A 13,739-nucleotide genomic window follows, 5' to 3' on the forward strand; every position below is an offset into this window, starting at 1 on the left:
CTCACAACATCTGTGGCATTGTGCTGTGTGATTAAACTGCACATTTCAGAGTGACCTTTTATTGTCAGCAGCCTAAGGCACACCTGTGCAATAATCAGCGTCTTGATATACCACGCCTGTGAGGTGGGATGGATTACCTTGGCAAAGATGAAATGCTCACTAACACCGATTTGGACAGATTTGCGAACAGTGTTTGGGAGGAATAGGTATTTTTTGTACGTAGTAAAAGTTTTACATCTTTGAGTTCAACTCGGGGTAGCACGGTGGAGAGGGGTTAGTGCGTCGGCCTCACAATACGAAGGTTCTGGGTTTGATCCTGCGCTTGGGATCTTTCTATGTGGAGTTTGCATGTTTTCCCTTGATTGCGTGGGTTCTCTCCGGGTACTCCAGCTTCCAAAGTGTTGCGTTTGTATTTTGTTCAGTGTAATAAACACATATACGTCCGTGGCTGTCAACACTGGTTTACAGTCCGTCACTTAAATAGGTTTGTGTGCAACATAATTACGAATAACAATTCCTTATGTTCCAAAATTCACACCAACCAAACATCCTAATTGACTGTACTGATATATATTACATGATATGTTAAAGGTCTCCGAATGATCATCAATACCATACATTGTAATTTCACTTTCGGATTTATTATTTTATACTAATATTTTAAATGTTATTATAGAGACAAGCGGTATAAAATGGATGGATCGACGTAATCATAGTAGTGTCAACTACATATGCTCCTGTCCTTGGTATCATTACAGTGGATGTCAGGTGTCGATCCACCAATGGCGTTTGTTTACATTTTGACGCTGGTGAGCTACGGTGTGTAGTGAAGCATGTTTAGCTATTCCTTGTCCTGCAAGGATACTTGTAAGAAATACACTTTATTTGTCGCCATGGAGGCGAGGATTAGGGATTTAGAAGTAGCTAAAACACTGGCGACTGGGGCTGGACTTTAGCCGCTAGCGAGCTAGCCATGTCGAAAGCACCTCTTCCGGTGGGCGTTTCAGTGTCATAACTTCACCTTTATCGTTAGTTTTAAGCCAAAATGCGTCCGTTCTCCCATTTCAGTTTATCAACCTGTGTCTGCATGTAAGTACTCTGTGATTGTTCACTGCCGAACATGCGCCTCTGCTCGTAAACCAGCGATGACACAAGTGACAATGACGGTGGCGCAGGGGGAGTGCATGACAGGTACTTTTCAGAGGTGGTATAGTACCAAATATGATTCCTTAGAATTGCGGTACTACACTAATCCCGGTATACCGTACAACCCAACACTGTACGGACCAGCAAAGTATCTCTGTTTTATTTTTGGTCCGGACCAAAGTACAGAATCTCAAATTTGAACGAGCCTCAATATGCTTTTGATCTTGGGGGAATCCTGTGAGTTGTAGAGAAGTGTGTTGCTTAAAAGGAGATTTATTTCCCTCCCCGTATTCACGCTGCAGCACCAACACGTCCCATACGCGTCTTCGTTACGCTCTCTCCCTTTCGCCAACCTTCTCGCAATCTCTCATCCGCCGCCCTCGTCCTCTCCCGCCCATCTGTATGCCGCGTTAGGTGGGTGCAGAGAGGGAGATAGCAGAAGCGGCGCCGATGTGAAAAATGGTGGTTGTTAACCATCTGACAGTTGCTGTCTCCCCAGAGCTGCAGCCTCTCCAAACAGCTCTAATGGGAAACATGCACACGGAGCGGTGAATGGACTTGTTTAAAATGTGTTCTATGGCACCACCGAAGAAGACCCATTGGAAATGAGCTCATTTTGGACATCTTTGAGAGAGCGAGCAGGAAAGTGGGGATTTTTTATTTTTTGTGTTAGGTGGAAGTTTCCCTACTGCCCTGGAAAGAGACTGGAACGTTCTGTTTAACAGCTGTCTGTTCACGGATGCTGCATAAAACCTTTATTAACTTAAAGGTAATATTTTAACGTTTAAAAAGGACATAGACATGTAAAAATACACTAAACATTTGTCATAGTATTACCTTTCTGACCCACATATACTGTAAGACAGATTTATTTTTTTCATAAAAACATCTAAAAAGAGGGTTTTTCTCCCGAAAATCTCCCGAAATTCAGACGGAGCTGGAAGCCACGCCCACTCCAGCTCCATTAGAACCTGACTCAATGTTGTGACCCTCTTAAACAGGACAATTCTGCCATTTACTGTACATAGAATAGAATGTAAATATATTCTACATTTAAGCGCAGTCAAGGAACATGCATTAGGAAGTTTGTTCTGAAGCCCACAGTCGCCTGGTTATTGACTCCAACCCAATATATTACACCGTCGATGAGCAAAATTAAGAAATACGCTTGCAAGTTCCAGAACAATTGGAAACAAGAGTTTCAGTTTATCCAGGAGAGTTCGAAGGGGAAGGGGTAGTCAGCAAAGCACAAAGCGTCCGCAGCGCAGCATCGTTCACAACCCAGTATTATGGCCCACCTCGCAAAATGGAGACCTGATGGTTTATCTTATGCTGAGACAAAGATGGCTATGCTGATAGCTGAAAGCAACATCCCGTTCTCATTTGTGGATGTCTACAACGAATCCGTGAAGGATGTTCCCGGATTCGGAGATCGCTCGCCAGTACGCAGATGGCAGAACAAAGGTTACACAAATAGTGAAAGGTAAGTGTTGTTGTTGTTTTTTAGTAACCAGCAAGCACAGTACAGTTAGTAGAACAACTGTGTTTTTATTACTGTGTATTTGATAAGTGCCGTCTGAAATTCAACTTTTTATTTTATTTATATATATAATAAAATAAATATATATAGCTAGAACTCACTGAAAGCCAAGAATTTTATACATACATATATATATATATATATATATATATATATATATATATATATATGTATATATATATATATATATATATATATATATATATATATATATATATATATATGTGTATATATATATATACATATATATATTTATATATATACTGTATATATATGAAATATATATGAAATACTCGAGTTGGTGAATTATATGCCACTCCTCTTAACCATGCCCCCGCCCCAACCACGCCCCTAACCACGCCTCCGCCCCACCCCCGACCACACCCACCCCCCACCCCCCACTTCCCGAAATCGGAGGTCTCAAGGTTGGCAAGTATGGTTTCTATTGATACATAAAAGTCAGTCTAGGAACTATCCATCAATTTTTCTACCGCTTGTCCCTTTGGGGCTCGCGGAGGGTGCTTGAGCCTATCTCAGCTACATTCGGGCGGAAGGCGGTGTACACCCTGGACAAGTCGCCACCTCATCGCAGGGCCAACACAGATAGACAGACAACATTCACACTCACATTCACACACTATCAACCTATCCCCAGGTGCATGTCTTTGGAAGTGGGAGGAAGCTGGGGAACCCGGAGGGAACCCACGCAGTCACGGTGAGTCTTATATTCAGGGCTTAAATTCTTCTAAACCCTGAGTTCAGGGCTTATATTCAGGGCTGCCATATATTAGGTTCAAAAAGCAAATGAAATGAGAATTTGAAAATAAGGGTAAAAATGGGAAATGTTGGTCTTTGTAACAAAACTTATTTTTTTTTTAACAAAAGGTGAAACAATTTACATCAAATTATGGGAAAATACCATATATATATATATATATATATATATATATATATATATATATATATATATATATATATAATTTATTTGTATTATTTTTAATTTACTTTATTTTTTATAGTTTTATTTAATTGAATGAATATATATATATGTTTTTTTATTAATTAAAAAAACAATATTTATTTATTAGAAAAAAAAATTAAAGCAGGAGGGGGCGCTAAGGGCAAGAAGGGCAAAATACAGTTGTTTTCCAGAGGAGTGTTGACGAGTATGTCAATAAAACACTACTGACACTATAGAAGCATTAAAGTCCCGTCTTAAAACTAATTTGTATACTCTAGCCTTTAAATAGGCCCTCCTTTTAGACCAGTTGATCTGCCCTCTCTTTTCTGCTCTGTCCTCCTCTCCTTTGTGGAGACGGGGGCCCACAACACTAAAAGTAAGTGCACTAGTGCAGTGTTTTTCAACCATTGTGCCGCGGCACACTATTGTGCTGTGAGATACAGTCTGTTGTGCCGTGGGAGATTATCTTATTTCACGTATTTTGGTTAAAAATATTTTTTGAAAACCAATAAATATAGTCTGCAAAAGATGTGTTGTTTTTGAGTGTCGGTGCTGTCTAGCGCTCCGTAGAGTAACAGTGTAATACTCTTCCATATCATTAGGTGGCAGCCGGTAGCTAATTGCTTTGTAGATGTCGGAAACAGCGGTAGGCAGCGTGAAGGTAAAAAGGTGTTTTATGCTTAAACCAAAAATAAACAAAAGGTAAGTGCTCCTAAGAAAAGGCATCAAAGCTTGGAGAAGGCTATGCAGAACAAACTAAAACTGACCTAGCTACAAAGTAAACAAATACAGAATGCTGGATGACAGCAAAGACTTACTGTGAAGCAAAGACGACGTCCACAATGTACATCCGAACTTAACATGACAATCATCAATGTCCCCACAAAAAAGTATAAAAACAACGGAAATATTCTTGATTGCGAAAACAAAGTAGATGCGGGAAATATCACTCAAAGGAACACATGAAACTGCTACAGGAAAACACCAAAAAAACTGAAAACCCCCCCACTAAAATAGGAACGCAAGACGAGCTAAAACACTACAAACAGGAAAACAGAAAAAAAACTCAAAATAAGTCAGGGCGTGATGTGACAGGTTGTGACAGTAGTTTTCCAAGTTGCACCTAAACCTACTTTGAGACAAGAACTACAGTGATGCATGGTTGGTTACGGTTTAACTTTTTACTGTCAACTGAGTTTTGTTTTTTTAATGACTTCTGCTGGTTGTGTGCCTCCGGATTTTTTCAACGCGAAAAATGTGCCTTGGCTCAAAAAAGGTTGAAAAACACTGCACTAGTGTCTCGTCCCAATAACCATTCTCCAAACAGAAAATGTCCCCGAAGCCTAGTCCTTCCGAGCTGAGCTTCCCATCCATCCTGAGGAGTTACGGTGCAGAAATCAAATGGTTTGCAATGTTTCAGCCTATTGACTCCACATTACGCCCCGGATGGAACCGACAATTTTCCCACAGATGCACTCGCTTCATTCCGAGCAGCTGCTCACTTTCCATCTATTTTGCTATAATGTTGACTTGACTTGCCGCTTTGGATCGCTATTCATGAGTTTGAATGAAGAAAATACATGTTGCTTCAGTAGCACAGTACATTTGCATACTACTCTGTTGCATTGATTATATGTCTCCACCTTAACTGCAGTCGCCAGCCAAGTGCTGTCACATATCCAATACAGAAAATGAAGGTTTAAAGTGTGTCGCAGCAGAAGGAGCGCTCACACAGCCCAAACACACATTTTATGCTAGCATTAAGTCAATGTAAACCAAAACTTTCTCATTTAACAAACTTTTGACTGGAACTGTAAAACAAGATAAAATACATTTATGAAGGGCTGCCACACAGTTTAAAAAAATGAATAATTACCTATAATCAAATAGTCAAATACATCATAAAATAATAATAAATATAGTATTTTTGATTCAGTTGTATTAATCTAATTGTATTATAATTCACCAAATAATTGAATATAAATAATAATAATTTTAGTATTATTAAATTAGTTGTATTAATTAAATCTTATAACACAAGTGTGCAATGGCAGGTGTCTCTAAACTTTTCCCTGGTACCGTAAAAAAAAAAAAAAAAAAAAAAAAAAAAATGATTGAAGTTCTGTCACACAGGTTAATGAAATAAATAAATAAATAAATAACTGATGAAATAATGAATTAAACCCTGAAAAAAATAATCAAAAAATCAAATACTTCATGAAATAATAAACATTATATCATTATTAATTTTGTTGTATAACAATTAATTAAATAATTAAATACATTATGAAATAATAAATTTTTTTTATTATTAATTTAGTTGCATTAATTACATTTTTTAATACAAGTGTATAATTTTGCCTGGTACTGTAAAAAAAAAAGATCTAATAAATGATCTAATAAACAGGTTAATGAAATAATAAAATAACTGGTGAAGTAATTGATAAGGCCCTGAAATAATTATTTAAAAAAACAAATACGTCATGAATAAAAGTAATTTTAATACTAATAATTTAGTTATGATTTATTTGTATTTAATTATTATTCATTTAATAATTATTTGAATGATAAAAAATTACATCATTCAATAAAATACATTAAAACCACATTTATGTATTTAATTCTAATCAAATACACATTTAATTAATTTAAAAAAAATTTATTTATTGATTACATTTTGTCCCATTTCACCCTCCATAGTTTTGTTGTTATAACATAATACTGCCCTGTCCGAAATATAAGACACCGCAAAATATATGGCGCCCTCCTGTTTTTCAAGACCTGTTTTTGGAAAGGACAATTTAGAAAAAAACACCAACAATGTTTTCAATATAATTTTAAAGTAGTAGTATGTATTGTAAAAAAAACGCTTGGTAACACCAGGTGAGCAGTGTGTGTTCCGGAAAAACAAGTTCTGAATCACATGGGGAGAAGTCGCTGGTTTGTGTGTGGAAAAGTTTTTCCTTACTTGATTTCTGTCTCCTGCACTCGCTCCTCGTCCAGATCCTCGATGAACTTATCTCCTTTCATCCAGTAGATGAGTGGGCTGACGTCCCCGCTGTAGCCGAAAAAGGCTCGACACGTCAGGTTGAGAGCTCCTCCTGCAAAAGAGCGGAGAGCACATTTAGACACCTCTTATAACGTCACGACATCGATACATGCTATTCCACAAAGTACGTTTCTTGTTGCTTCAGACAACGAATGCAAACATTTTAAACACAACATAAAAGGTAATTTAGTACAAAACCGAACAGGAACACGTCATGTTTTGCAAATATTAGCTCATTTGGAATTTGATGCTTGCAACATGTTTCAAAAAAACTGACACAAGTGGCAAAAAAGACTGAGAAATTTGAGGAATGCTCATCAAACACTTATTTGGAACATCCCACAGGTGACCAGGCTAATTGGGAACAGGTGGGTGCCATAATTGGGTTAAAAAAGCAGCTTCCATGAAATGCTCGGTCATTCACAAAAAAGGATGGGGCGATGGTCACCACTTTGTGAACAAATGCGTGAGCAAATTGTTTAAGAACAACATTTCTCAGCCAGATATGGCAAATAATTTAGGGATTTCACCATCTACAGCTTGTAATATCATCAAAAGGTTCAGAGAATCTGGAGAAATAACGGCACGTAAGGAGCAAGGCTGTATACCAACATTGAATGCCCGTGACCTTCGATCCCTCAGGGTGTACTGCATCAAAAACGACATTGGTGTGTAAAGGATATCACCACATGGACTCAGGATCACTTCCGAAGACCACTGTCAGTAACTAAGTGCAACTTAGTTACTACTCTACTATGCAAAGTGAAAGCCATTTATCAACAACACCCAGAAATGCCACCGGCTCCGCTCGGCCCAAGCTCATCTAAGATGGACTGATGCAAAGTCTAAAAGTGTTCTATGGTCTGACGAGTCCACATTTCAGATTGTTTTTGGAAACTGTGGATGTCGTGTCCTCTGGAACAAAGAGGAAAAGAACCATCCTGATTGTTATAGGCGCAAAGTTCATAAGCCAGTATCTGTGATGGTATGGGGGTGCATTAGTGCCCAAGACATGGGTAACTTACACATCTATGAAGGCACCATTAATGCTGAAAGGTACATCCAGGGTTTGGAGCAACATATGCTGCCATCCAAGCAACGTTATTATGGATGCCCCTGCTTATTTCGGCAAGACAATGCCAAGCCACGCGTTACAACAGCGTGGCTTCGTAATAAAAGAGTGCGGGTACTTTCCTGGCCCGCCTGCGGTCCAGAACTGTCTCCCATCGAAAATGTGTGGCGCATTATGAGGCCTAAAATACCACAATGGAGACCCCGGACTGTTGAACAATTTAAGCAAGAATGGTAAAGAATTCCACCTGAAAAGCTTCAAAAATTGGTCTCCTCAGTTCCCAAACATATACTGATTGTTGTTAAAAGGAAAGTCCATGTAACACAGTGGTAAAAATGCCTCTGTGCCAACTTTTTTGCAATGTTTTGCTGCCATTAAATTCTAAGTTAATGATAATTAGTACACAAAAATTATTCAATTGAATATAAGTTCAAAAGGATTTGCAAATCATTGTATATTCGGTTTTTATTCATGAATTACACAACATGCCAACTTCACTGGTTTTGTGTTTTGTACTTTTATATGGTCTGATTCCTGCTATTGTTGCCTCTCAGTTTTCACACTTTACTGTTCATTGTCAGTTTAGAAGCTCTAATTCCATCATTGGCCAAACACAGTGTGCCTCCCAAACACTAGGGGGCGATTTCTGCTTGATTCTGCAGGAACAATAGCTAACAGGTGATGCAGAGTCCTCCCGCGCTTACGTAAGGTTTTAAGGTGTGCTTAAATCTGCCTCGACTCTTGCGGCGATGCCTTTCCTCAGAGGCTGTGAGAAAACGCTGACTGCTCCTTTAGTGTCGACAATACTTTAGGAACTACTTTAATCCTCCAAGTAAAAGCTGAAAAGTTATAAAAGTGTCTCTTTTATAGTGGATTGAATACATTTTGATGGCTTGCTTGGACCGACTAAAAACAAACTTTTGTTGTTACTTAATTTGGCAGTGAATCATCTTTAATGCATTCATAAATTGAATGTCAGTGTTGTTGTCCAAATCGTTGTATATGTGCATTTCATTCTTACTGCACTACATAAATTTGATTAAGAAGACTGGTGTTCCTCTTGTGGATCTTCTCACTCACTACGATATATCTATTAAATATTTATATCCAACATTTAGGGTAATAATACACACTGTACTTACAGTATTTTTAAACACACTTCGTATTATCATCTACTTATCCCTGATGAACAGCACAAACATAACGTTTTCAGTTTGTCTAAATTAAAGTTAAAATACAAAAATAGAAGACTTGGAGTTAAGTTATGGCTGTTTGACCGCCACAGATACAGTACATTTGGTGCTACCTATTCGCCCTTGTCATCAACACACCTCTGCTAGAGAATAAGAAGACACAGCAGGCGGGGTTGGTGTTGAGAAATATTCAGAGAGTTTTCGGACCTCTCTAGATCGCATTTCTCAAGCAACTCGTGACTTATTTAGTGACCTTTTCTGGTATTTTTGGGCCTCAAACTTGCAGCCCGCTGGCTGACATTTTGTGGTCCTCTACATAACGTCATAGTCTAGTGCAGGGGTCGGCAACCCGCGGCTCTTTGGCCACATTGATGTGGCTCAGCTGCACAATCGCCAACCCCCACGATTGTTACGGGGGGATTCCGGTTCTCGGAGCCTCTTCCGGACATCACCCGTGGTCAACATTTTTCGATTTTCACTCGGACAACAATATTGAGGGTGGGCCGTGATGGCTCTGCTTTTAGCGCCCTCTACATTTTGACGCGATTCACAAAATAAAGAAGACAATGGGAGCCGCAACCATTCTCGCGAATAACCGCTGGTGGTCACCCATATAACAGTAATAAGGGCGTGCCATGAAGCCACTGCCTTTAACGCCTTCTACAACATGTACAGACATCATGCCAGTTGTATTTGGCTTCCACAGATACATGTACACGACTGCAAGGCATACTGGGTGACACAGAGTACACTGAAGGTTGTGATATAAATAACTTTGACACTCATACTAATATGCACCACACTGTGAACCCACACCAAACAAGAATGACAAACACATTTCGGGAGAACATCCTCACAGTAACACAACATAAACGCAACACAGCGAATACCCAGAAACCTTTGCATCCATGACTATTCCTGACTATATTATACACAGTCCGTGAATAGTGTCTCCGCTAACTGTCATGCTTTAAGTTACCAGCAGCAATTTGAGATATAAGCACTCCCGCCGTTTTTTTTGGCGTAGCAAATTATGGGTTTTCTCCTAGATTGCCAAGAAGCCTGTGGTGGTGGGGGCGTGGTTATGGATGTGTTTACTATGACATCATCACATAATTTGCCATGATAAAAACATGCACCTGGGGATAGGTTGATTGGCAACACTAAATTGGCCCTAGTGTGTGAATGTGAGTGTGAATGTTGTCTGTCTATCTGTGTTGGCCCTGTGATGAGGTGGCGACTTGTCCAGGGTGTACATCACCTTCCGCCCAAATGCAGCTTAGATAGGCTCCAGCACCCCCCACGATCTAGAACGGGACAAGCGGTAGAAAAATGGATGGATGGATGGATATTATTTTTTTTAAAAGGTTCAACAAGGCTAAAAAATGTATACATACATTTAAAAACAAATGTTATTAATAATTAGTATTAACATATATTTTTATATCATTTTGCAGCATACTTTGAGCATTTTTCAAGTGTTACCAGACTTAAAAAAAAAAATCCAAAACGACTACAAATATATGTAGCAATTTTTTTCTGGTGTTATTATAGACTGTACTTGTTTTTTATATCTTTGTAGACTCTAACTGTGTCCTTCACTGTCCTCAACGAAAGAGGCGAGCTGCAGCAAGCATGACATGACACTTGCTTGGCGCTGCCGCTCCAGTTGGACTTTCTCTTTAAGTCCAAATTTTTAATATTTTTAAGTCCAAAATGTTTTAAATTTTTGGTCCAATATGGCTCTTTTAACATTTTGGGTTTCCGACACCTGACTTAGGCCTACTACACTACTGTATTTCCATGTTGGTCATCATGGTGTTTTTTCTGAGGTGGTACTTGTCAAGACGTGGGAGTCGCAGCTTGCTGAGGGGTTTGTTCTCCCGGGATGCAAACGGACTACTCTGGACCAGGCGTGAAGGTAGGAACATGATTTAATTATCCGACTCAAAATAAGAACAAACATAAACTACGGCGTGGAAAAAACACAAAACTGTGGCATGAAACAAACAACATAAACTATGGCTTGGAAAAAACAAGACTTACTGTGGCATGAAAACAAGCAGCATGAACCAACTCATGAACAGAGCAGCGTGAACTGACAATGAAAGGAGCAGCATGAACTATGGCATGAAAACTAGCAACGTCGCCAGCCCGACTGCATGGCAAGGGCGGTTTGAATAATTTCATGATTAGAGCCAGGTGAGTGTCCGAACACCAGCGGCAGGTGAAAATCATAAGTCACCATGGCAACCAAAACAAACAAGAGTGCATCAAAAAACGGGAACTAATGGAGTTCAAAACAACAGAAAATAACAAAAAACATAATCTGGACCACCGAACATGATAGTACTTAATGGAAAAAATGCTGGAGAACCACTGCAAACCTCATAAGGCCCAAGCTGTTTGTTTACATCATGGGTGTCAAACTCTGGCCCGCGGGCCAAGTTACACGGCGGGACAAATTTGACCCGCCGTGTAACTTCATTTGGCCCTTGAGGCAATATCAAGTTAACATTAGAGCTGGCCCGCCAGTATTATAAAGCGGCGGTGGCGCTGTAACACCGCAATCACCGCTAGTACCCAACCCTCCCGATTTTCCCGGGAGACTCCCGAAGTTCAGTGCCCCTCCCAAAAATCCCCCAAAGCAACCATTCTCCTGAATTTCTCCAGATATCCACCCGGACACCAATGTGTCCAGTTTTAAATTTTGGCCCACTCTGTATTTGAGTTTGACACTCATGGTCTACATGCTTTTTTTATTTCTCTTTGCTATTTGGGCTTATTGGACCCTAATTAGACTAAAAACAAAAAAATCATCTTTTTATATGATGTACTTAGTCCATAAGTACACAAATGTGTACTTCATGTGTAGTGACATGCAATTTTTCGTTTTTACACCTTTTTTTACCCAAATTCCATTGTATGTCATACTCTTCTGACACCATCAGATAGCAGTATAAGTCAGCATATATGTCGGCAAAAGACCCCAATTCAGTAGTGTACACGAATTTGGAAATAAGAGCTAAAAGGTGCTGTCCACGCATGTGGCCACTAAGGCCTTAAGGGGATTTATAGGAGGGGTCCCCAAGCCCCCGGATCCGGCCCACCAGCGTCCAAATTCCGGCCTGCGGGAAGTCCCAAGTTAAAAAAAAATACAAAAAATTATTTTTGATTATTTAAAAAAAAATCTGTCCTTTATGACTGATTTTCTATTGCTTGTTACTCTATCTCCTAGCCGCTCAGGCTAATTATATTGTCTAAAAATGCATTTTTCCATCGATGGAGTGCGCACCTGATGTTATGTTTTCAGTCAACTAAGTCAATTAGTGCGCAAGAAATATGTATGTTTGCATGTATATATTTGTGAATACATCTATATATCTATATATATATCTATATATATATATATATATATATATATATATATATATATATATATTAGGGGTGAGGGAAAAAATCAATTCGAATACGAATGGAATACATTGTGCGATTCTTATTTTTAAAAAAATCATTTTTTTTGTTGTTGATTTTTTTCAATTCATTTATTTATTTATTCATTTTTTAAATCAATCCAACAAACCACTACACAGCAATACCATAATGCAATCCAATTCCAAAACCAAACCTGACCCAGCAACACTCAGAACTGCAATAAACAGAGCAATTGAGAGGAGACACAAACATGACACAGAACAAACCAAAAGTAGTGAAACAAAAATTAATATTATCAACAACAGTATCAATATTAGTTATAATTTCAGCATAGTAGTCATTAAAAATCCCTCATTATCATTAGACATTTATAAAAAAAAAAAAAAGAACAATAGTGTCACAGTGGCTTACACTTGCATCGCATCTCATAAGCTTGACAACACACTGTGTCCAATGTTTTCACAAGAATAAAATAAGTCATGTTTTTGGTCCGTTTAATAGTTCAAACAAATTTACATTATTGCAATCAGTTGATAAAACATTGTCCTTTACAACTACAAAAGCTTTTTAAAAAAAATTTACTACTCTGCTAGCATGTCAGCAAACTGGGGTAGATCCTGCTGAAATCCTATGTATTGAATGAATACAGAATCGTTTTGACTCGGAAAAATATCATTTTTGAATCGAGAATCGCGTTGAATCGAAAAAAATCGATATATTATCGAATCGTGACCCAAGAATCGATATTGAATCAAATCGTGGGACACCCAAAGATTCGCAGCCCTAATATATATATATATATATATATATCCCCGCCCCCGGCTAAATTATCTTAACCCAATGCGGCCCCCGAGTCAATAAGTTTGGGGACCACTGATTTATAGTATTAGTCATATTATACTGCATGGCGTGTGTGGCGGGGGTGTTTTCAATACATTCATTTTGTTGTTTCAGTGCCTGTACACAGTGGTGATTACGCAACACTTGTGTCCACCCCATACATTGTTGCAGCGTCAGACAACCTTCGGTCTGGCACCGGAGTACCCGGCTGACACTCTCGTGTCAAAAGCGCACACGTAAGTGCACTTAAATGACGGCGAGAAAATTGTAATGAACACACAAGGGCACTCAACAGCCTCCTAAGCCCCCCTCGGAGGCCACACCAGGGAAGTGGGGGGAAGGCTGACGACGACGTTATTTTATTTAGAGCCACTGCCGCCGCTCATGAGGGAAGGTCAGGAGTCTGATTGATTATTTCTCCGCCCCGACAGACAAGCTTCGTACGGAGGGAGAAAACGTGGGTAGCGATGCCATTATAAACAGATTGAGTAACATTAGGATAA

The 13,739-nt window shown here is 39.0% G+C and overlaps 1 protein-coding gene across 2 annotated transcripts in view; it reads right to left on the reverse strand.

The window, feature by feature from the left end:
- Positions 1 to 13,739, reverse strand: part of il1rapl1a (interleukin 1 receptor accessory protein-like 1a) — a 650,628-nt gene that overhangs the window by 70,628 nt on the left and 566,261 nt on the right. For both annotated transcript variants that reach the window (XM_061879367.1, XM_061879366.1), the window contains exon 7: positions 6,616 to 6,748. In XM_061879367.1, the coding sequence (XP_061735351.1) occupies positions 6,616 to 6,748 (133 nt within the window). The remainder of the gene's footprint in view (positions 1 to 6,615; positions 6,749 to 13,739) is intronic.

Source organism: Nerophis ophidion, linkage group LG19, assembly GCF_033978795.1.
Source record: "Nerophis ophidion isolate RoL-2023_Sa linkage group LG19, RoL_Noph_v1.0, whole genome shotgun sequence".
NCBI lineage: Eukaryota > Metazoa > Chordata > Actinopteri > Syngnathiformes > Syngnathidae > Nerophis > Nerophis ophidion.